Genomic DNA, 24680 nt, shown 5'->3' on the forward strand with positions numbered 1-24680 from the left:
CGATCACTGCTCAACAACAACAGTCCCCAACCTAATGCTAACGATCACTGCTCAACAACAACAGCCCCCAACCTAATGCTAACGATCACTGCTCAACAACAACAGCCCCCAACCCGGATATGAAACAGAGGCTCGTAGAATTGGACTCAATGGCTGGCAAGGTTTAGCTGTGCTTATTCTACCACCTAGCGGGCAATAAAAGAGTTTAAGTACAGTACTTGAGTAATTGTACTTAGTTAATTTACACCACTGCTAATTAACAAATTAATTGTGGTCTTGTCTTCCATTACTTTAATTTCCCAGCCATTACAAGTCCGGTCATTACCTCCAACGGCGAGCCGGTGCCGGCGGAGGGGCAGCTGGTGCTGTACCCTGGGTCCAGCGTGGCTCTGGAATGCTCTGCCCTGTGCCGCCCGGCCTGCATCTACCGATGGGAGTACGGCGACCAGATAGTCAGCTCCAACGCCTCTCTGATCTTCGCCCCAGTGCAGACCCCGCCGTTCCATGGGAACCTCTTGTGCCTCGCGTATATCCCGGCGATGCCGTTCAATCTCTACGTAAACTGGATTACAGTGATCATACTTGGTAATTAGTTTGTGCCGAGTGTCGTTGTGTGTGGATAAAGGTTTTAGGCCTACCGCGAAAGATCATTTGAGCATCACGCACAAACTGGGGTATAGGGTTAGGGTTAGGCACCGTTTTAAGATTAGGTTAAGTTTCTGGTTTAAGGAAGGTTTTGTACCATACTATTGTATGTATAAGTACAGAACAAAGAGGCTCTTCTTTGTTGAAGAAGAGGAACAAGGTTAGGTTTAACTGTTTAGGCATAGTTTAATGAGGTTAAGGCGCAAATCTTTGAATTTATATATTCTTTCAGAGCGAACGGGGGGGGGGGGGGGGGGTCAACACATACCTGGAGCAACACATTTTCAGATGGGGGTCCGCGGCCAAATACAGATAATTCTGTGGGTCCTTGACATGAAATGGTTTTGAGAACTGTCATGATTTAGAAAACCTTTTGTAGAATCTGATCTCAGGTCTTAATGGCTTCACTCCCTGTGCAGATCCTATCTCTGTGTTTCATATTAACTGTTGTCTCTCCATCCAGACCTTATCTCTGTGTTTCATACTAACTGTTGTCTCTCCATGCAGATCCTATCTCTGTGTTTCATATTAACTGTTGTCTCTCCATCCAGATCCTATCTCTGTGTTTCATATTAACTGTTGTCTCTCCATCCAGATCCTATCTCTGTGTTTCATATTAACTGTTGTCTCTCCATCCAGATCCTATCTCTGTGCGTCCAGCATCGACCAACCTCCTCCCAGTGTTGGGTCAGTCCTTCTCCCTGCAGTGTGTGGGCACCCTGAACTCTTCCTCCATAACGTGGATAAAAGACTCTGTCCCCGTAGCCGTGTCCAGCAGAGTCCGTCTGTCTGACCGCAACACCACTCTGACCTTCAGCCCTCTCCTGACGTCCGACAGCGGCACGTACCAATGTGAGGTCGCAGAGAGTGGGACGTCCGTCAAGTCAGCGGTATATAAAGTAGAAGTGGACTGTGAGTATGCAGATATACTACCATAGAACTGCATTCAAAGTAGGATTGCAGGTTGCAGCCTTGGTACTCGTAGTATCGGGGCAGGTTCCGAGTACGAGTACTTGAGAGGGTGGTATCGGCCCAAGTACCAGATAACAGTATCGGAACAACTCTAGAATTAACAGTGGTTCTGTCTTCCATTCCTGCCCCCAGTCGGACCCTCAGGGCGGGTAACCATCGTATCGCCCAGTGGGCGGGTGGGTGCGGAGCTGGTGGTGCTCCCTGGGTCCACCATGGCTCTGAGATGCTCGGCGGTGGACTGCCGCCCGGCCTGCTCCTACAGCTGGCTCTACGACGGGCGGAGGATCGGCTCCGGCCAGTCCTTAACCTTGGCGCCGGTGGCGCCGCCGCACCGGGCCACCCTCCAATGCGTCGCGACCAACTCGGTGACGAGGCGGAACGACAGCGTCGAGACTACAGTGATCATACCTGGTGATTATACAAGATATCTTCTAACGCATTTAGGACTGAAACGCTTTCTGAAAAACCTCATGTTTCTATGTCAGTGGGTGCTCAACCTTTTTCATGTCAAGGACCCCCAGAATTATCTGTATTTGGCCGCCGGACCCCCATCTGAAAATATGTTGTTCCAGGATATTGCATTATTGTGATATGGCATAAGTTTATTAAGGAAAAAAACGGTATCGGCAGATACTCAAAAGCAAAGAATTTTATATATTCTTTCACAGCAAATGTTTTCATATCTTTGCCTCTGGGGGTCCCTGGAACAACATATTTTTGAGATGAGGGTCTGCGGCCAATTATATAAAAATGTTGGGGGTCCTTGACATGAAATATAGTTTGAGCACCCACTGAAACATGAAAACTGTCATGATTTAGAAGACATTTGTGTAGAATCTCTTCCGAAGTTCCGCAGTTCTTTAAAAAAGTCTCACCGTCTATTCTCCAGACGGGCCGCTGAACGTGTCCATCTCGGGACCGGACGCCATCGAGGTGGGGGTCACGGCCAGCTTCACGTGCACGGCCACGTGCACCCCGGCGTGCACGTACACCTGGAGCGTGCACGGCAGACGCATGACGGGAAGCGTGGTGGACGTAACGGTCAACGGGCGCTCGCCGGGCGCCGAGACCATCAGCTGTCAGGCGCAGAACCCTGCGACCGGACGCACGGCATCGGTCAACCACACCGTCAGTGTCTACGGTACGGTACCGCTCATTCATCTCCACTGATATCGAGCCGGGTTCTTATCGAGCCGGGTTCTTATCGAGCCCACTATCGAGCATTTAGATTTATTTCTTGATCGCCTCTTGTCTTGATTGTTTAAGGCGAGACACCCCAGGTGAATAGGGTAAGAAAGTAATAGCTATCACAATGAAACTTCTCCAGTTGATTACTTATATTAAAACTAAGATTTTCTGTATTACAAGTTTTCTGAAATAATATGTTTAAATATGCAAATTAGGCATTATTTGGGCAAATTTGCATACATTTCGGGACGATAAATCTGAAGATCGGATAAAGCCAGGTTTCATTTCATTTTGTTGACACATTAGAGACAACGAAAATTACAGATGGGATTTTTGATATCTCTAAGTATCACTCCACAAAAAACCCAATTTTCGGCATGTTTTTAGGTATAAAATGTGATGTAAATCAGGCTGTGAATGATATATCAACAAATCCATCTGTAAATGTCTGCGGAATATAGTTATGAATAAGACTGGAACGTTTGGTGTATGTGAGTTCAACTGAAGTGAAGATTCTTTCATTTTTTCACTCATTTTCGATCATGATTTCACCTGTAGTGTCTCGCCTTAAACATGACGTCATGGGCCGCTATGCTCAATAATAACAGGCTTGATAAGCCCTACACAATCTACAAGCTCGCAACGCAACGCATTGCAACAACAGCGACGTTATGCGCTTCATTTTGTGTCGAGCAAAACCTTGACTGAACTCTAACCTGGTGTTCATGGTGTCTTAATAGAGCGCCGAAGTCCTGACGCCACTCGCTCATCCACTGGTTCTGCCTTGTTCACGGAAGTAATTTCTCTATGGAGAATAACATGGGCTCATCTTAATATCGTCTACTATAAGCATTGTGGTGCAAAAATAAACAAGCTGTATCGACATTATTGTCAGGGAGGTGTTTCTGTATCGTTTATGACAGTCAGTCACTCATATGTGAGACAGTCTGTTTCTAGTGAAAATCTAACTAATTCAGCAGCAGTAACATTAGGGTTTTCTCTCAGTCAGTTGATTCTTCATATCCATATGAGTGAAGCGGCCGGGAGGACGTTTATTTTTCAAACACAGTTCTTATATGAGGTGATCTAAGATCCCCCCCCCCTATGGGGATTACAATGCAAATAAAAAGAACATGAACCCGTGGATTTATAGCGCCCTCTACCGATATTGCCGTGAGACTTTGGTGCTCTACTTGACGGAACTCTAACCTGGTGTTTACGGTGTTCTATTGACGGAACTCTAACCTGGTGTTTACGGTGTTCTATTGACGGAACTCTAACCTGGTGTTTACGGTGTTCTATTGACGGAACTCTAACCTGGTGTTTACGGTGTTCTATTGACGGAACTCTAACCTGGTGTTTACGGTGTTCTATTGACGGAACTCTAACCTGGTGTTTACGGTGTTCTATTGACGGAACTCTAACCTGGTGTTTACGGTGTCTTCCATCACAGATCCTCACTGGTGCGGCTGCTGAGAACAACGTGGGAAAAGTGCACAAAAACATATTTACTCCATTGTAGTTTTATTATATATTTTTTTCATTCTCCCGTTTTAGATATACATTTACTTCAGAGACTCTTTGCTGCCCAGTCTTCCCCCCCCCCCTCTCTCTCTCTCTCTCTCGCTCTCTCAACACCAAAAATAAAGCAGAAAAAAAATGTATGAGTTGTTTATACCTGTTCAGAATATAAGTATATATATATCATACTTTCAACAAAACAAGTTCATTAAAGCTTGTGTGGGTTATGTTTCTCTCTCTCTCTCACACACACACACACACACACACACACAGAGCGAGAGAGAGAGAGACGGATAACAAAAAAATATGTTTATTTGTAATTCAGTGTGGCGTTTTTGCAACAAAACTTTAAATGTACTTTATATAAATGCAATCAAATCCTCACACCCCCTCTGGTGGGACAAATGAGAACTGCATGCCTGGCACGGACCAACCTGTTTCTCCATCAACCAAACAGAACAGAAACAGAAACACCTGCAGGCTCAGCACAAATCAGTGGATACTTCCCGAATAAAATCAAATAAAAACAGTGTATTTAGTCTTTAGTGTGTGTAGTCTTTGTGTTGGTTTGGATGTGTGGCGCGTTCCTTCTCCTCGTCAGTTACTGCTGAAATGAACACGGTTTGGATGTGTGGCGCGTTCCTTCTCCTCGTCAGTTACTGCTGAAATGAACACGGTTTGGATGTGTGGCGCGTTCCTTCTCCTCGTCAGTTACTGCTGAAATGAACACGGTTTGGATGTGTGGCGCGTTCCTTCTCCTCGTCAGTTACTGCTGAAATGAACACGGTTTGGATGTGTGGCGCGTTCCTTCTCCTCGTCAGTTACTGCTGAAATGAACACGGCAGTTGGCGCCCCTCTTAGTGATAAGGGAAAATTAGCTAAAGTTGTGGCAAATCTGCAAAAAAGAAAATGCTTACCACTTATAGCTTTCTTCACAGATGTGTTCATAAAAGGTGTCTACTATCATATATACATTTGTTCCAACCCAACTCCCTCCATGGGAAACTACCATTATCAACCAATATAAGGCAACGTTTTCCAAATTTCATTATGCTTGAAGTAGAATGTGACGACGTGTCAAACTAGGGGGTTTACATGATTCTGAATCCATTGCATTAGTTTTGCAACAAAAAAAACACCCCTTTGCCTAAACATGCCCATAGCCGTCAACACAATTAAATGTGTGGCTATGGCGGAATTCAGCCCAGGGAGTATTTTCGTGCAAAACTACTGCTTGGAATGGATTCAGCATCATGAAAACCCCCTAGTTTGACACGTCACATGCTACTTTTTTTTTGGAATTTGGAATTTTGCTTTATATTGGTTGATAATGGTACCCCGACTTTCCCAAGGGAGTTGGGTTGGAAAAAATGTATATGTGATAGTAGACACCTTTATGAACACATCTGTGAAGAAAGCTAGTGGTATTAAGCTTTTCTTTTTTTTTTTGCAGATTTGCCACACATTTCGCAAATCTTTCTCTAACTATAGCTCAAAAACGATGAACGAAATCCCAAGAGTCAGACGCCATATTTGTTCCGCAAGGACGCGACGGATGATCTGTCCAGGTCGGCGCGCTGAAGGAAGTCAAACAGTTCTTGCAGAACTGGAAGAAGAAGAAGAAGAAGGGGGAAAAAAGGACAAATCCAATAATGTTTAAAAGCGCATTTCACAACATTTCACCCGCGTGTCATAGAATAACTGGTCATTATGAGATGGCACTTCAAATATCTGTGACTGCGTATCAATGACATCCTCGGTGGGTAATCATTCAAGCTAACATGAAGCACAGCTTTTTCCCCCCTCTTCTTGTAAAGTTAGAATGTTAAAGGACCACTTCACCACTTTTCAACCTATCTTCATATAATAGGTCCTCACTAATAATCTTGAAAAAATGGCGCAATTTTTTTCTACTCTGTCTGTGTCTCATAGGAGGGCTGTGGGCAGTTCAGAAAACAGTCTTCCAGTGACATAATTGATGGGGAATACAAGCTAATAAAAACTGCAGGCTTTCTAGTCCTGAAAAGTTGCAATGCGAAAATGGAAGCCATCGTTCTCACGATAATGAAAATCTAAACATTTTTGTAAAAAAAGTCACTGGAAGACTGTTTCTAAACTGCCCACAGCCCTCCTATGAGACACAGACTGAGTAGAAAAACATCGTGCCATTTTATCATGATTATTAGTGAGGACCGACCTATTATATGAAGATAGGTTGAAAAGTGGTGAAGTGGTCCTTTAAATAGATGCCTTAAAAACAAAAACAAAGTTTGACATGTCTCTGTCCTCTGTCCCTACAGACAGAAATGGTACGATGTAGCAATTAGTGAGGACCAATTATATGAAGATAAGATATACTATAAGGAGCAATCAGTGAGGACCAATTATATGAAGATAGAATACGGTATGTTCTTCTTCACATACTAGAATAACTAGAGCATGTCTGAAATAAATGTCAGAGCTGAAATAGACATGGAAAAGGTTGAGCACCACTGACATACAGAAACATGGGGTTTTTCACAAAACTGTCAGGATTTAGTAGAATTTGTAGAATCAGGTCTCTGGACTAAGGGTGATTGGAATCCATTTCTAGTGACCGACGGCTGAACAAGAGGAGATAAAGACGAGAGGACGCACCTTTCCTCTCCGAGGAGGACATGAACATGACGGCCATGTCGAAGCGTCTCACACTGGCCAGACTGCCCAGGATGTCCACCATGTGTGACGGAGGTTCATTCCTGAAGAAGAAGAGTTGGTTTTATTATTATTATTATTAGCCATATCGGCAATAAAAATGCCGGAATGGTCTCAAAACTATACAGATTAATCGGTTTTCAACAGCAAAAAATACATTTTAATTTAAAATAAATCTACATTTAATTTGTGTACCGGAACTCATCTCATTCAGAAGTCATTCAGTTGTGAAAACAGACACGTGGAGAAGAGTATAGGCTATTTATTGATTGATTGAATACTTTATTAACAGGCTTTAGGGCCAAAAAGCCCCTATAGGGGCCTATAGGCTTGTTTCCATTGTGGTCCTCTGTATAATATCGGACCCTGCAGATAATCAGAGATCAGATATCGGTCATAATTTCATAATCGTGCAGCCCTAATTATTATTATTATTATTATACGTCATGCCAAATGTACAGATGATGAACGTTCATACAAGGGTAAAACTGGTAAAACAAAATGACTATTTAAGCATTTATGAGACGGTCTTAATCCAGAGCGATTTACAGCAAGCAAGAACACCACATGGTGACACATGAAATACATCGGAATAGTCATCAAGGATCATCAGCACGCTAAGAACCTAACACCCGTCTAAGGGCCGATTCATACTCCTATTTCAGAGCCGAATAAAAGTCGGTTCGGCGCTGTAGAGCCTACAATGTGACGTCATTTGGCTCTGTAGAGCCTTCAATGTGACGTCATTTGGCTCTGTAGAGACTATAGCAGGGGTAGGTAACCTTTGGCACCGGTGCCAACATTGGCACTAAGGAGGTAGCCGCAATTTGCAACTCTAGATTCATCCCATTATAAATCTAGAGTTGCAAATTGCGGCTACTAAGGAGGGTGATCACTGGCACACTGGCATAAGTGTGAGAGAGAAAATTATCTATTTAAACGTAGTCAAATAAATGTCCCTCACATGTACAGTAAATTACATCCTGCACATCCTGTAATTCTACATTCATTAAAACCCCGAACTCTGACTGGGGAGGGAGTCTGGGAGATACGTGGGTCTAATGATCATTATAACAATGTGAAAGAAAATATAAAAAATAAGTTTTCCATGTTTCCATGTACAGTCAAAATGTGTTGGAAATGTTGATCTTGTGTCATTCAAATTAATGTTGACATGGCACACGGACTATCCAGAAAATAAATGTCACTTAATTCCAAAAAGGTTGCAGACCCCTGCACTATAGAATGCTTATTGGGTAAGACTTTAGACAGCGAAGCGAAGAGGTCATTGTTACAGTTTACTCACTTGGTGAAGAAGATATGCATGGTGTGAAGAGGTCATTGTTACAGTTTACTCACTCGGTGAAGAAGATATGCATGGTGTGAAGAGGTCATTGTTACAGTTTACTCACTCGGTGAAGAAGATATGCATGGTGTGAAGAGGTCATTGTTACAGTTTACTCACTCGGTGAAGAAGATATGCATGGTGTGAAGAGGTCATTGTTACAGTTTACTCACTCGGTGAAGAAGATATGCATGGTGTGAAGAGGTCATTGTTACAGTTTACTCACTTGGTGAAGAAGATATGCATGGTGTGTAACAGCTGGCTGAGAAGGTGCGGCTCCAGGGAGTTCTGGAAGATCTTTGCATATGCAGCGGGATTTATTTGCTGGAAAGCAAAGGAGAAAAAAAAGATTACAGTCAAAACGAAATATTATATTATTCACACATCGGTTAGATTTGTTGGAACATACAACTTGTTTCTGACGATAAGAGTTGCTTATTGTAAGTCGCTCTGGATTAAGAGTGTCTACTAAATGCCTAAATTGTAGAGTAAGGTTTGAGACCGTGGCAGGCGACAGACTACGACATACATGATGACATACCATACATTTCGTTGAACTGTACCCATTCTACAAACTGTGACTTCGAATGTTCAATAAATCGATCAATCAAGAATGGCCAGTTAAGACGGAGCGTAGGGTTAGGGTTTGGGGTAGGGTTAGTAATGTCCGACATAGAGCACCGAAGTCTGACGTCAATATCGGTAGGGGGCGAAAATCCACTGGTTCATGTACTTTTTAATTTGCATTGTAATCCCAATAGGGGGATCTTAGATCAAACTGTGTTTGAAAAATAAACATGTCATCCAGGCCGTTTCACTCATATGGATATGAAGAATCAACTGACGCTATCGTTAATGCTAGTGAATTAGTTACATTTTCACTAGAAACGGACTGTATCATATATGAGTGACTGACTGTTGCAAACGCAGAGACAGCTTGTATATTTCCGGACCACAACGCTTATATGACACGATTTTAAGATCACACCATGTTATTCTCCATAGAGAGATGACTTCCGTGAACCGGGCAGAACCAGGGGATGAGCGAGTTGACGTCAGGACCGTGGCTTCGTGTGGTGCCGCTCAAAGCCACTACTGGGTTGGGCCTGCTGGATGCAATTGGCCAACTGCTAGTTTGCGCCAGCAGGTTTGCATTCACTATTAAATATATGGAGATCTGACATTCCATATGTTGATCTGACCTCATCAAACCCTGTACATTCAAGACGGTCCATATACAGCCAGTACAGAGACGTTGATCTGACCCCCACATGCCAAAGCGCCAGCACTCGCCCAGCAGTCTGCTGTCACCCAGGCAGATGCGTGCACGTGACCTCAGGCCGTCTTACTGGTAAGTATTTATGTCAAAGTATTGTCAAAGTATGTCAAAGTATTTGTATACTATGTGCAGTGACAATAAATTGAATCTAATCTAAAAAAAATAAAAATACAACTATACATGTATGTATATGTATATATATGTACGTATATGCTAATAAATAAGTTTGATGCAGTAAGTTGTCCGTCTCTGTTCCCTGGAGTGTGCAGTCCCTTCCTTGGAAGGTTTTTCTCTTTTTTGATGTCTATGCCTGCTAACTAGACTTGCACCTCCTACGGGTCTTTTTGGATGTGCAGGAGTCCCTTTTCTGTCTCATATGTACGTATATATACACATGTATGTATGTCGGACGGACGCAGTTGGTGTCTGGTTTCTGCCGTGGTGCGTGCCTCAGTCACACGGTCAGCACTCACCCTCAGATATTGATAAATGACTTCGGGCTTGTTTCCAATCTTCCTGAGGTCAGATTCCAGCTGGAAGCCGGAGCTGGGAGCGGGCGGGACGTCGATGACCTGTGGTTCTGTGGACGGTGCTGGAGTCTCTGGTTTAAGACTGGACACTTCTGTCCTCTGTCTGTCTCTCTGTCCTCCAACACTGGACACTTCTGTCCTCTGTCTGTCCCTCTGTCCTCCAACATCACCGTCCTCAAGAACCCTGGGAAAAGAAAAATACACAAACGCATCAATGTCGTAGAAATCACATTAAAATGTCTCTGCAGTGGTGGAAAAAGAACTTACATTAGGAATAAAGACTTTTGAAAATAGCAGATCTACAAGCTCACAAAATCGCTTGTTGTAGATTCGGTCGAAATGTATATAGGGCTAGTGTATGTTTTGTAATAAATCTATAAAGTAACTAAAGTTTGAAATACATGTAGTTGAGCAAAAGTACACTATTGGATCTGAGATGAGACATGAGTACAAACAGGTATTGGGATTACAAGTAGAAATACCTCAAATACCAGTACAATCTGTCACTGTGTGAATGAGTGAACAGCGAGCCTTTTGAAGCTACAGCGCCACTTACTGGACAGGAGAGGGAGCAGGGAGTTCCTCGATCTTTAGCATCTTAGCGATGGGGGACGTCGACAGTGGTGAGGAGCGATCCCTCCCCTGACCCTCCCCTGCTACGTCCCGGGACGAAGGCGCAGGGTTTTGGGGCCCGAAGGAAGACACAGCAGGGTTTTGGGGCCCAAAGGAAGACACAGCAGGGTTTTGGGGCCCAAAGGAAGACACAGGAGGGTTTTGGGACCTGGAGGAAGGCTCTGTGGGGTTTCGGGGCCCGAGCGCTGAGGCCCCCTCGCCCCCCGCGTCGGGCACAGAGATCTCTCCGCTCACTTCCTCGATGTCAATTCTCCTCAGTGGTTTCTGGTGATTGATGACAAAATGGAGGTGGTGGTCAAATCCAGCCCAGTCTTCACATAACTTCACAAAACAATGCTTGAGAGAAGTCAAACAATGAGCTCCCACAAATCACGTTCAACCCAGATTTGGCACGAGCGAAAGGGTCATTGACAACGAATGGAGAATTTACGTCATATGTGGACGTGCAAATCGACACGTCATGTCATGATGATGTACGATAAGATCGCCCCTCTCTTCACACAGGTGTGATTTTCGAGGGGCACTCCTTTATACAGCTTCTGTCCCCACACGTCTCAATATTTGCCATTTACAATGAAAGGATAAATTAGGTCAAATGTCCGCCAAATAGGACGTACATTTGTACGATGAGAAGAGCGCCCCTCACTTCACATGGGTGTGATTTTTTGGTTTTCTACTCGCTTATGTGATGCGTTTGTATGGAATGTATTGTGTATATTTGTTTATCATAAAATGTTTTTTGCTGATAAGAGTACGGCAGGACCCCAATGGATTCATCCGTTTTAGCAGACTGATTGAATACTTTAGTAAGAACTTATATACACAAACACGTTCTCACCGCTGAGCGCAGGTGGGCTGGTTTGTTGACGGCCTGGATGGTTCTCCTCTCTACGTTGTCCTGGGTCGCCAGAAGACCTCCGTCTCCCTTCATGTCCAATTAACAAAAAATAGCAAAAGATTATTCAGGATTTCAATTAAATTATAGCAAAAATAGCTGATCTACAAGCTCAAAACGTGTTGCAGTTTTGAGCTTGTAGATCGGCTATTTTTGCTATGATAGTAGGCCTATGCGTACGACAATGTGGCCCTCTGCAGTAGTGTGGAACTATAGTGGTCCTCTGGAGTGAGTGTGGAACTATAGTGGCCCTCTGGAGTGAGTGTGGAAATATAGTGGTCCTCTGGAGTGAGTGTGGAAATATAGTGGCCCTCTGGAGTTAGTGTGGAAATATAGTGGCCCTCTGGAGTGAGTGTGGAAATATAGTGGTCCTCTGGAGTGAGTGTGGAACTATAGTGACCCTCTGGAGTGAGTGTGGAACTATAGTGGCCCTCTGGAGTGAGTGTGGAAATATAGTGGCCCTCTGGAGTTAGTGTGGAAATATAGTGGCCCTCTGGAGTGAGTGTGGAAATATAGTGGCCCTCTGGAGTGTGTGTGGAAATATAGTGGCCCTCTGGAGTGTGTGTGGACTACTGTATAGTGGCCCTCTCCATCGTCAAAGTTGCCCACCCCTGTTCTAGGGTTAGATCTACACATCATCCGTCCTCTAGGACTAGATATATAAATCTTTCTACATACCATCATGATTTTGTGGAGCTCAGTGCGAGCCTGCTTGTTCCCAGGTTCTAGTTTCAACACCTCCTGGAAATCTGTCAAAACAAAACAACAAAAAGAAAAAAAATCTACATTTACAAAACGACTCCACTGTAAACAATGAAATCTGCTTTCCAAGTAGGGATGGAGCTGATAACGAGCACCTTATCGATCAGGCTTATCGAGCCGTATTCTTATCGAGCCCACTATCGAGCATTTGCTATTATTCTATGGAAAGACGGGAGACGACAATATATTCTGAACAGAACCAGTACTTTTCTAACAGACGGAAGGCAATTGACCTTTTTACTTTTGGAAAATAATTATGTAAGATACTATTAACTGGTTAATATGTGTAGCTGTGTACCGTCAATTTAAAAGCGTAATTTTGATTACCCGGACAGCGCTGGTTGGCAGCATGCTGTTTGTCCCAGCATGGATGATTTAATTTGTTTCTTGATCGTCGCTTGTCTTGATTGTTTAAACAGGACATCATGCTCCATAACAGGCTTGATAAGCCCAAAGCTTATTGATAACGGATCAGATTATTTTTCCAGGTATCGGGTTTCGAGCTCCATCCCTATTTCTAAGGGTTTACGTTTTTTTACGGTTTTTTAACCCATTTAAACCGGAGAACGATTCTACAAATGTCTTCTAAATCCTGACAGTTTTCTGAAAAACCCTATGTTTCTATGTCGGTCGTTCTCAAACATTTTCATGTCGAGGACCCCAAAAAATATATATTTAATTGGCCACCGACCACCATCTGAAAATATGTTGTTTTGAGCTTGTAGATCTGCTATTTTTGATAACTTTTTGTGGAACTATAGTGGCTCTCTCCCATAGTCAAAGGTGCCCACCCCTGTTCTAGACAGGCGAAGGGGGCCATCTTGTGGCGATAGACTGCAATAGCAGTCTCTGATTAAAAAATATTAAAGAATAATAATGTTACAGCCGTGCGACCGCATGGCCACGTTAGAATTAAACGGTAAAACCGAATACATTTTGGGAAGGACAGTAAGGACAGTTGATTTTTGTACCCTCTCTCTGAGTTACAAGAGACACAATTCTTTGGACTGAACAAATAATTCGAAAGAATAAAAAAATAAACTGTTTTAAATACACTTGTGATTTCTAGGGTAAGATTTGGGGCCCTAAAGATGAATACAAAATGAATATGAACATCTTAATACTGTCCAATAATTAGATAGGGAGGGGGGTGAAATTATGAAAGGCAGCTGTCAAAATATAACCCCCAAGTAAAAAAACACTTTGTTTGAAATAGACACTAATGCTTTCTCCCTCACTTCTAGTCATTTTGACTAGTTTACTAGTCGACTAGTTGTACTACCTATTATGTAGGAAATAATATACAGTGTATATATATATATATATATATATATTTGTACATTTAAAAACTGTGTACATTGGTGACTATAATTATATATTATATCTACCTGAACTTGAGGCCTACAAAAAAGGGGAAAAAAAGAAAAAGGTTTTTTTTCCTTTTCTTATCAACTAGTCAACTAGTACCAACAAGGTGGACTAGTGGATTTACTAGTCGACTAGCTGCTTAATGCCCTGCCCTAGTGCTGCACGATTCTTGCTCAAATATGAATCTCGATTTTTATCCTGCACAAGAATTGAGATCACGATTTTCAAACGATTCCAGTTTTTTCCTTTCATTAAAAATATGTATTGTCTTTAGTTGCTTAACAATATTTTGACAGCAACTGCCTGTCATCATTTCACCCAACCCTCCCTATCTAAGTATTGGACAGTATTAAGATGTTGATATTGATTGAAAATGAGTAAAACTTTAAAACAAAAACTTGCAGATAGAAAGAGGATAATTCAAGCTTTTCGTACAGCTGCAATGTTGGTGAGTTTAACATTGTTTAATGCAATCAGACAGGACCTTTCTGTTTGTATGTAAGGGCTGTCGAGGCCAGAAAGTAGGTTTTTGCCACTCAGTGGGCGTTCCCGCATAACTTCCAGGTACGATGATGTCATGTGAGTAAAGGAAAAAAAAGAGTAAGGAAGCTGCCATTACCGCTCACAAAAATATATAAAGACGAAACGAAAATGGGGAGGAGACTTCACTTCCGCTTTATATTTTACTCATGATGAGAGCTTCCGTTGCTCCAGACTGTATGATGGAAGCATTTATATTTTACTCGTGATCAGAGCTTCCGTTGCTCCAGACTGTATGACGGAAGCATTTATATTTTACTCATGAGAGCTTCCGTTGCTCCAGACTGTATGACGGAAGCATTTATATTTTACTCATGATCAGAGCATCCGTTTCTTCAGACTGTATGACGGAAGCATTTATATTTTACTCATGATCAGAGCATCCGTTGCTCCAGACTGTATGACAGAAGCATTTATATTTTACTCATGATCAGAGCTTCCGTTGCTCCAGACTGTATGACGGAAGCATTTATATTTTACTCATGATCAGAGCATCCGTTTCTTCAGACTGTATGACGGAAGCATTTCTATTTTACTCATGATGAGAGCTTCTGTTGCTCCAGACTGTATGACGGAAGCATTTATATTGTACTCATGATCAGAGCATCCGTTTCTTCAGACTGTATGACGGAAGCATTTATATTTTACTCATGATCAGAGCTTCTGTTGCTCCAGACTGTATGACGGAAGCATTTATATTGTACTCATGATCAGAGCATCCGTTGCTCCAGACTGTATGACGGAAGCATTTATATTGTACTCATGATCAGAGCTTCCGTTGCTCCAGACTGTATGACGGAAGCATTTATATTGTACTCATGATCAGAGCATCCGTTGCTCCAGACTGTATGATGGAAGCATTTATATTTTACTCATGATCAGAGCTTCCGTTGCTCCAGACTGTATGACGGAAGCATTTATATTTTACTCATGATCAGAGCTTCCGTTGCTCCAGACTGTACGACGGAAGCATTTATATTTTACTCATGATCAGAGGATCCGTTGCTCCAGACTGTACGACGGAAGCATTTATATTTTACTCATGATCAGAGCATCCGTTGCTCCAGACTGCATGACGGAAGCATTTAAATTTTACTCATGATCAGAGCATCCGTTGCTCCAGACTGTACGACGGAAGCATTTATATTTTACTCATGATCAGAGCATCCGTTGCTCCAGACTGTACGACGGAAGCATTTATATTTTACTCATGATCAGAGCATCCGTTGCTCCAGACTGTACGACGGAAGCATTTATATTTTACTCATGATCAGAGCTTCCGTTGCTCCAGACTGTACCACGGAAGCATTTGAAAATTGCGAGAGGCGACAGTCTGGCAACACGAGACGAATTAAATCAATGCTGCGCATGTAGTACGTACCTTCTTTGGCCTCTAGGAGGCGGCCTAGGGCAGCTCTTGCTGTTGCTCTGCGGGAGAAAGCCTTGGAGTAGGTTGTGTCCAGGGAGATGGCCTTACTGCAGTCCTGTTCTGCCTCACAATACCTGCACACACACAGTCACACACACACACACACACACACACACACACACACACACACACACACAGTCACACAGTCACACACACTTTTATTTTAGTCACATTTTAGTCACCTGCAATATTTGAGTGTTAGTCTAGTTCTAGTAGACTAAATATCATAGGATTTTAGTCGACTAAATCTACGGTTGATTCAGTCGAACAAAATGTATTTTGGCGGGGCCTGGATGCCGTCACTGTCATGACTGTTTTTACACTCGCTGAATATAGCCGATCCACAAGCTCACAACGTGTCGCAGATGTGACACGTTGTGAGCTTGTAGATCGCTTATTTTCAGCATGCAACTAATAGAGGGTATGCACATGCTTAAAGGGACACTTCACCCTTTTTGCAAAAAAATATATGTTAATGACGTTTAGAAGCTTTAGAACACTTTCCTGGGGGTCTTTATGTGTGTAATATGGGGTTTTAGATATTTTAGATTGTAGCAGTGAGCCTGTTGTCTCTGATGTCATGGACACTGGGCTCACTTCCTCCCTGGACTACATGTTGTCTCAGTAAGACAGCTCTCCCCCCTATCCACAAGGAGGAGCAGTGCACCAAAGAATTATGGGAATTGTAGTCCAGGAAGGTAGTGAGACCAGTGTCCATGACATCAGAGACAACAGGCTCACTGCTACAATCGAAAATATCTAAAACCACATATTACACACATAAAGACCCCCAGGAAAGTGATCTAAAGCTTCTAAACGTCATTAACATATATTTTTTTGCAAAAAGGGTGAAGTGTCCCTTTAAAATGAATGGCACATCGAGTGGCAAATCGAGTGGAAAAGCAACATGCAAAGTGAGTATAACATTGTTTAATGTTGTTTAATGCAATCAGATAGGACTTTTGTTTGGATGTAGGGGCTGTCAAGGCCAGAAAGTAGTTTTTTGCCACTCAGAAGGTGTTCCTGCATAACTTCCTGGTTTGATGATGATGTCACACGCATATACCCTCTATTGCAGTGTTGTTGGAAAATCAAAAGCGTTTGTAAGGTTTATAACCTCTCCATCTTGAGGTTGGCCATGGCTCTGTTGGCGGGCAGCAGGGCGTTGGTGGGGTCGGCGTCCATCCCTCTACTGTAGCATTCTATGGCTGCCTCGAACCTCCCCTCTTTGAAATAGGCGTTCCCCTGAATAAAGAAATAAAAAGGTCACCATAGTGTAGGCCGTAGGGCATTCACTTCTAATCATTTTTACTAGTCGACTTGTCGACTAGTTGTTTAACTACCTATTATGTAAAAATATATATATATATTTGTACATTTAAAAACTGTGTACATTGGTGACTATAACTATAATCTACCTGAACTTGAGGCCTACAAACCCCCCCCCCCTTTTTTTTCTTATCAACTAGTCAACTAGTACCAACAAGGTCGACTAGTTGCTTAATGCCCTGCCCTAGTGCTGCACGATTCTTGCTCAAACGTGAATCTCGATTTTTATCCTGCACAAGAATTGAGATCACGATTTTCACACGATTCCATCTTTCTTTCACAGATCTGCCATTACGACGCCATCACGGCACCAAAAAACTATTTTTGTCGACTAAAATCGTATGATATTTAGTCAACAAAAACTAGACTAAAAGCTAAAGCATTTCAGATGACTAAAATGTTACTAAAACTGCTCCACAGAATTTTATTCAAAAGACAGAAATAAGACGAAATCTGACGTGTGTGTGCGTGTGTGTGTGTGTGTGTGTGTGTGTGTGTGTGTGTGTGTGTGTGCATGCGTGCGTGTGTGCGTGCGTAACGTACCCTGTCTTTGTGTACGACGGCTTCTTGACGTCTCTGATGCTCCGTCACGACGCTATGATGTTTGGGGTCGTCGACTGCTGCTGGGGGGGCCTCCGTGGGTGGGTGGGCCGATGGGGGGGTTTCCGCGGGTCGGTCGACTGCCAGGGGGGTCTCTGCGGGTTCCGTGACTTGACTCAGACATTTAGCACCAATCAAAGTCTGAAGTAGGGGTGATAAACATGGTGATAAACACTTTATAATTCTGTAGAACAACGGTTTCGTCTGCAAGGGTATTTTGGCCTAAAATGGTCTCTTAAGGTCGCTGCACACTGAGCTCGTTTCTGATTTTTAGCTGCGTTTCTCCATCGGTTTTCCAAAAAAACGTGTGTGAACGATACAGGTCCGTTGTAGGAATTTGTAGAATTTGTAGCTCAACAAAAGGCGTATTCCTACTATTGTGTGACAGTCGAGGACAGTTTCACGATAAATGAACGTCTCCTCGATTATCATGATATACGACAGTGATAATCGTAATTAGGGTTAGTATCAGAGAGAACGGTAGCAGAGATCAGTGTTGTTTTTGTCGACTAAAACTAAGACGAAACATGTTCGCCGACTACCTTTTCTTTTTTAAATGGAAAAACTAAGCTATGATGACTAAGACTAAATATACTGACGATTTCGTCAACAAATAAAAACTAGAATAAAATGTTAGGAAGGGACTAGTGGACAAGAGATCCAGTATAAGTCATTTTACAATCGTTGCATGCTGAAAAAAGCAGATCTACAAGCTCACAACACGTCGCGTTGAGACACGTTGTGAGCTTGTAGATCGGCTATTTTCAGCAAGTGTAAAAACAGTCATTAGGACGGCATCAGGGCCCTGCCAAAATACATTTTCTTCCGACAAAATCAACTGTCAATTTAGTCGACTAAAACTAGACGAACACTGACACATCCCATCCCAGGTGACTAAAATGTGACTAAAACTACATGAAAACTATTCAAGAGACTAAATCTTGCTGCCTAAAACAACACTGGCAGAGATCAAACGGTGTGAACAGAAATAACTCACGTCTTTGATCTTCGTCACTTCATTCTGAGCTTCCAGGTTTCCAGGGTCCAGCTTCAGAACCGTCTCATAATCTGCGTGTATAAAAAGACATTCATATCAATAACTGGCGGGTTTTGAAAATGGCGTGATTGGGCCGATACCGACCTTTCCCGATCCGATATTTATATTTTTATAGAACACTTCTGCCATATCACATCACAACAGTACACTATCCAAAAATCTAATAGTCTAATATCATGATATGGATATCATATTGATACTAGGGATGTCCCGATCACGTTATTTGGCCCCCAATCCGATTCTGATCGCTTGAAAATGGCGTGATCGGCCCCCGATTTCCAATCACGTGATGATCGGATCGGGACAGCCCGATCAATAACCCATTGAAACCTGAGACTAGATTCTACTAAATGTCTTCAAACCCTACAACCTCATGTTTCTACATCAGTAGTTAGTAGTTCTCAAACTATTTCATGTCAAGGATCCCAGACATATGTATTTGGCCGCTGATCCTCATCTGATAATAATGTTGTTCCAGGGAACACCCCCCCCCCACACACACAGAAGCAAAGATATGAGTAAAAAATGTTTGCTGTGAAAGAATATATATATTCCTAGGGTTTGCACACATTTAAAAAAAATAGCACGTCTAGAGCTTTGAGCTTGTAGATCTGCTGTTTTTTCCAACAGCTAAAGTTTAAAATAATATCTAAAGTGGTTATAAGATATAAGGTGACACAGATGCAGTCCGTGGTAATGGGCTACCAGAGCTGTAAGCTTGGTAGTTATTAACAGTTCTACTGCGTTCCCCGCTATTTCATCCATGTGTTGGTGCTACGCTAAACTAAACCGCTATTTGTTTAATGTGTTTAATTCTCAGTTTTTTTATAATTAAATGATGATGACGAAACCGGAAATCAAGCCATGCTCTGGGCTGCAAGGGCTTCTGGGAAATGAGTTCAATGCAAGTGAACGGGCGGTTTGTTTGGACTACAACATGCTGTGGAGGCTGTGTTCGTCTCGGACTATTTTCTTAAGTACCTCTTTTAGACATATTTATTTACCTTCTAAGGCGGATTCATAGTTGTGCATGGCGATTCGCGTCGCTCCTCTTCGTGCAAACGCTTTCAGATACTTGCTGTCCAGCGCGATCGCCAAGTTGCAGTCAGACTCGGCCACAGCATACCTACAACAACAACAACAATGTAAACAACACAATGATCACCACTGGTTCACAGGAGAAAGGCCTGAGGACACACTCCTTATCAGCCTTTCGTTTTTCCACTGACAAACTAAATGGAAACTGAATGAAAACTAAGCTACGATGACTAAAACTAAGACTAAATAAGTAAATATATACACTGACAATTTCGTCAACGAATAAAAACTAGACTAAAATGTTAGGAAGGGACTATAGTGGACAAGAGATCCAATAAAAGTCATTTTACAATTAGTTGCATGCTGAAAATAGCCGATCTACAAGCTCACAACACGTTGCGCTGCGCCGAGTTGTGAGCTTGTAGATCGGCTATTATCACCAAGTGAAAAAAATCTGTCATTACGACGGCATCAACGCCTGCCAAAAAACATTTTGTTTGACTAAATCAACTGTAGATTTAGTCGACTAAAATCTTATGATACTTAGCCGACTGAAACTAGACTAACACTAAAGCATTCCAGGTGAAAAACTAAATGATAACGTTTCAAGAGACTAGGACTAAAACTAAAATAGAAATTTGCTGCCGAAAAACAACACTGCAACACAGGGGGGGGGGGGGGGGGGGGGGATGAATGGCTTACTTTTTCTGTCTGTAGAAGCAGGCGGCGCGGTTGGTTGGAAGAATGGGATTATAAGGGTCTGCAGTCATCCCATTGGTGTAGCAGTCCATAGCGTCCTCATATCGGCCCTCTTTGAACAGCTTGTTACCCTTGAGGGGGGAATGACGTACGGTGTAATATCATTTAGTTTGATTAAAACATGGCCTTTAGTTTGATGAACACATAAAAACGGGGGTAAAACTAATCTTATCAACTAGTCAACTAGTTGACTAGTTGCCACGCTACGGGGGTAGAACTCAGGGCTTGAAGCTAAAAAAATTATCCCAAGACTGAAAAGGTTTTTTTTGCAAATCTGCACTGATTAAATGATCCCTATGAAATCCTCAGGACTGAAATCAGTCCCCAGGACTGATAACTTTAAGCCCTGAGAACTGCTATTTTTTGAATATATATTCTTTCAGAGCGAACATTTTTTACTCAAATCTTTGCTTCTGGGGGGGGGGGGGGTTCCCTGGAACTACATTATTTTCAGATGGGGGTCGTCGGCCAAATACATGAAATAGTTTGAGCACCACTGACATAGATTAGATACATAGGTTTTCAGAAAACTGTCAGGATTTAGAAGGCATTTGTAGAATCGACCTCAGGTCTAAATGGGTTATATAGAGTCATGTCTGGCAGACGCCACCATACCTTCTCTTTCTCGGACAGAGCCTTCTCCTGGTCCACGGTTTCCTCAGAGTCAGAGTCGTTTGACTCCACGGGGCTTTCTTCCTTGTCCATGTCCATCACGGCCAACGCCTTGTTCTGCAACCAGGAAACAAGAAGATGTGGTCAATCTGTGCATGCTCTCTTCTTCGTCTGGTACGTTTACAAATTATACCGAGTCACTTAGGTCAGCCTGTGGCTTTCAGCCCTTTTCATATCAAGGTCCATTATTTATTCGCCATCTGAGCCACGGACCACCATTTGATGACATTGAGTGGTCCACACTGGTGGTCCACGGGTTGAAAACCGCCGAATTATAGACACTCACCACGTCAAACTTATCCCAGGAGCTGTAGTCGTAGGACTTTATTCTCGCCGTTTCCTTGGAGTCTGCCGTCTTTCTCTCGCCGTTGCCTGGCGGCGACTTTTTCTTCGCCGTTTTCTTCTTTTTGTAATCCTTGTTACGCACAGGGGGCAGATCTTTCTGCAAGGAAGGAACGGAGGGATGGGTCCGATTAATCCATTATAGGACCCTAAATCGAATCGATAATCTTTGTTTTTATTTAATTTTTATTAATACAAAGAATATATTTTGCCATGGCTATATTGACATACAAACTGTACAAACTGGCGCCCGTAAAAAAAAGTCAAAGTCTCCCCCCCCCCCCCTTTTCTACGAACTTTAACCCATTTTGGACTGACGTCGAAATAAATAAAAAGTATTCTGAAAGAATATTATATTCAAAGATTTGTTCCACATTTTCACAACAGCTAAAGTATAACATAATGCTTAGTTAAAACACCAAAACGGGTTCCCGTCTAGAATAGGTTAACTGTACATGTTTAATCTCTTTTTTTCATGGAAATGTATATTTGCACCGTTTTTACATGAAGGGAATCTCGCAGTGGAACGAACCTGAATCTCTCCGAGGTTTCCCGCTCTCAGCTGCTGGTCTTTGGTCCTGATCTCCGTCTCCCAGCTGTCCAGCTCCCTCATGAAGGTGTGGACGTCCTCCGCGTTCTGTCGCATCTGGAGCTGGAGATCCACCGCTTTGTTGTTTCCTCCAGCAGCAGCAGCAGCAGCAGCCATCATCTCTGTCTGTGTGAAACATGGTGGTTCATGGTTATTTCACTCAGAAAGGCTGGTTTTTACAGAGAAGGGCTCCAGCCATCATCTCTGTCTGTGTGAAACATGGACATGGTTCATGGTTATTTCACTCAGAAAGGCTGGTTTTTACAGAGAAGGGCTCCAGCCATCATCTCTGTCTGTGTGAAACATGGTGGTTCATGGTTATTTCACTCAGAAAGGCTGGTTTTTACAGAGAAGGGCTCCAGCCATCATCTCTGTCTGTGTGAAACACAGTTCATGGTTATTTCACTCAGACAGGCTGGTTTCTACAGACAAGGGCTCCATCTTGGGGTACAGGCTTTAGCTTACGACATACTATTGATCCCGAAACCTGAATCCCATACCTAACCATAACCATCGGCCATTTGTACTATTTTAACCCATTCTGGGCGGGAACCCCTTTTGGTGTTATGCTTTAGCTATTGAAAAATAGCAGATCTACAAGCTCTGCTATTTTTTTTTAATCGAAGAACGACTGACATAGAAACATAGCTTTTTCAGAAAACTGTCAGGATGTAGAAAACATTTTTAGAATCTGATCTCAAGTCAAAATGGGTTAAAAATGTTTTAAAATAGTAAAAGAAAATGGCAAATACGTTTAGGGATAAGCCGGGGTAAGGGGTGGCGCAAGATTTAGGGCTTAGGCTCTAAGGCAGAGGTTCCCAACCACTGCCCCCCCCCCCCCCCCCCTCTGGTGGTACACAGAGGACTCACCCAAAAAAGAAGAACAACACAAAACAGGTAGTTCTTCTGACCAAGCGATTGGTTTAGGCTATCCAGCCGTGCTAAAATGAGCATGACGGCACACCTAGGCATTAATATAAGATTTGAGGACGGATTAATCACATTGAAAATATCATCAGTTGAGCCGATTACTAGTGATTAGACAGAGTTTCGTCAGAGCAGCACTAGCTGCAGCGAAATTGGCTCATAGGAATGGAACAAAAACAAAAACAAAACAATTCAAAGAATAAATGACATTTTCCTCCTGTGTTAATAGCTGAACAGGATGGGGCAGGTCTACGCTCCTGTATTTTAACAGCAGTTATTGTGGAGGTACAGTACTTGGAGAGACAGACATTTTCAGTGGTGGGTACTTGGAGGGGGTTCTATAGGTGACCCATAGACTGTGAGGTGACCCCAGCTAAATGATGGAGAGTTGGTAACCAAATGGTCTGGACCCTTATTAGAGAGAGCGTAAAATTAAACCAATTGGACCTGTACGGGTCCATTTCGTTTCATTTTACGCTCTCAAGAGTTTCATTTTTCTTAAACATCTGAATTACTTACTATATAGGGATATTTCACTTTCAAATACAATCTATAGGACATATGAGTTAAATTATTGTTAAACATCTGCATTACTTTAATTTACAAGTCGTCGCACAATTACAGAATTAGCAGAAGTTATCTCTCCTAAATGGTACCAACGTCAATACAGCATGAAATTGTGGACAAATTAAGTCTTATCCAACGACAACAAAATATGAGGCCACATTGAGGATATAAATCTCACCAAATGATGGAGGTCCGTATACGTTGAATCAAACGCTGAATACACAAATGGACCTTGATATGAAAAGGGTTGAAATCCACTCTGTGCTCAGTGGATTATAATTTGTTTGGCAATGCGTTGCTAGGGAACAGTACTTTTGGGTCAAACATTATTTTCTACCAGCTATTCATTGATATTAGCATATCACGATTCACAACACTGCACTATTAGGTCAAATTGGACACATTTAGAATGTGTATGTTGTTATTGTTGTGGTCGAGTCAAGACTCAAGTGTGAAAATAACACAACAATTAACTTGCTTTTAAATGGACAGCTCGTGCTGCTGAGTGCTGACATGCTTGCTCATTGCTGCTAGGCTAGCAGATAGCTAGCATGTATAGCAACATATAGCAACTTCACACTCAAACAACAGAATATTGTGACATTATCAACTCACACAGAGCGGGTTATCTGTCTCCGTGTTCCATTCAGAGCCAACGTTCAGCCGTGGAACTATAATTAATTAATTAAACACGTTAACTAAAGACTAGAACAGAATAATGTGTCATCATTATCATTACTATCCTCCTCTTCTGTTTATGTTGGGCGCCATGACAGCACAGGATTTCCCAGCGGCCTTTGCGGGCTAAATAAAAAAATAAGAAAATAAATAATAGTAAATAAAGAAAAGATAATCAAAAAATACATAATAAATAATATAAAAAATATATAATAAATAATAATAAATGAAAATGACTGTCACTCAGTCATGACACTATTCACTCTGTTTAACGGACCTTGATATATTTACAACAATAAAGTCTACATAAAGGTACAGATT

At 42.4% G+C, this 24680-nt stretch overlaps 2 protein-coding genes across 4 annotated transcripts; one reads left to right on the forward strand and one right to left on the reverse strand.

Moving 5' to 3' along the window:
- The first annotated feature begins 529 nt into the window (after nucleotides 1–529).
- On the forward strand, nucleotides 530–4414 carry LOC308311241 (cell adhesion molecule CEACAM1-like). The gene is made up of 5 exons (XM_080757891.1): nucleotides 530–585; nucleotides 1285–1557; nucleotides 1750–2028; nucleotides 2507–2758; nucleotides 4259–4414. Exons 1-5 carry the CDS (start codon nucleotides 540–542, stop codon nucleotides 4279–4281), a joined length of 873 nt encoding a protein of 290 aa, XP_080614017.1. The 5' UTR covers nucleotides 530–539; the 3' UTR covers nucleotides 4282–4414.
- A 10-nt stretch (nucleotides 4415–4424) lies between these two features.
- LOC308311232 (RNA polymerase II-associated protein 3-like) lies at nucleotides 4425–24441 on the reverse strand. 3 transcript variants are annotated; one of them, XM_080757878.1, is made up of 17 exons: nucleotides 24297–24441; nucleotides 22131–22309; nucleotides 21543–21698; nucleotides 21200–21313; nucleotides 20528–20655; nucleotides 19792–19913; nucleotides 18728–18798; nucleotides 17674–17871; nucleotides 16919–17046; nucleotides 15754–15875; nucleotides 12380–12451; nucleotides 11646–11740; nucleotides 10731–11071; nucleotides 10118–10358; nucleotides 8592–8689; nucleotides 6964–7064; nucleotides 4425–5932 (listed from the first exon to the last, which is right to left on the reverse strand). In XM_080757878.1, exons 2-17 carry the CDS (start codon nucleotides 22305–22307, stop codon nucleotides 5847–5849), a joined length of 2250 nt encoding a protein of 749 aa, XP_080614004.1. In that variant the 5' UTR covers nucleotides 22308–22309; nucleotides 24297–24441; the 3' UTR covers nucleotides 4425–5846. The 3 variants fall into 3 exon arrangements, with proteins under 3 accessions (XP_080614004.1, XP_080614005.1, XP_080614003.1); XM_080757879.1 differs by having other exon boundaries at nucleotides 11646–11732; nucleotides 12381–12451; nucleotides 22131–22313; XM_080757877.1 differs by having other exon boundaries at nucleotides 22131–22313.
- Between the last annotated feature and the right edge of the window lie 239 nt (nucleotides 24442–24680).

Source organism: Protomyctophum bolini (assembly GCF_963924005.1).
Source record: "Protomyctophum bolini genome assembly, chromosome: 23".
Taxonomy (NCBI): Eukaryota; Metazoa; Chordata; class Actinopteri; order Myctophiformes; family Myctophidae; genus Protomyctophum; species Protomyctophum bolini.

Bases quoted from the DNA above. Each gene is read 5' to 3' on its own strand.
- LOC308311241 (XM_080757891.1), top strand. From the start codon at position 540: ATGCCGTTCAATCTCTACGTAAACTGGATTACAGTGATCATACTTG. The intron at 586-1,284 runs GTAATTAGTTTG...CTCTCCATCCAG, and splicing joins GATTACAGTGATCATACTTG to ATCCTATCTCTGTGCGTCCA. The intron at 2,759-4,258 runs GTACGGTACCGC...CTTCCATCACAG, and splicing joins CCACACCGTCAGTGTCTACG to ATCCTCACTGGTGCGGCTGC.
- LOC308311232 (XM_080757878.1), bottom strand. From the start codon at position 22,307: ATGATGGCTGCTGCTGCTGCTGCTGCTGGAGGAAACAACAAAGCGGTG. The intron at 12,452-15,753 runs GTACGTACTACA...TTGTTTTGACAG, and splicing joins CCTCCTAGAGGCCAAAGAAG to ATTTCCAGGAGGTGTTGAAA. The intron at 5,933-6,963 runs GTGCGTCCTCTC...TTCTTCTTCCAG, and splicing joins GTCCTCCTCGGAGAGGAAAG to TTCTGCAAGAACTGTTTGAC.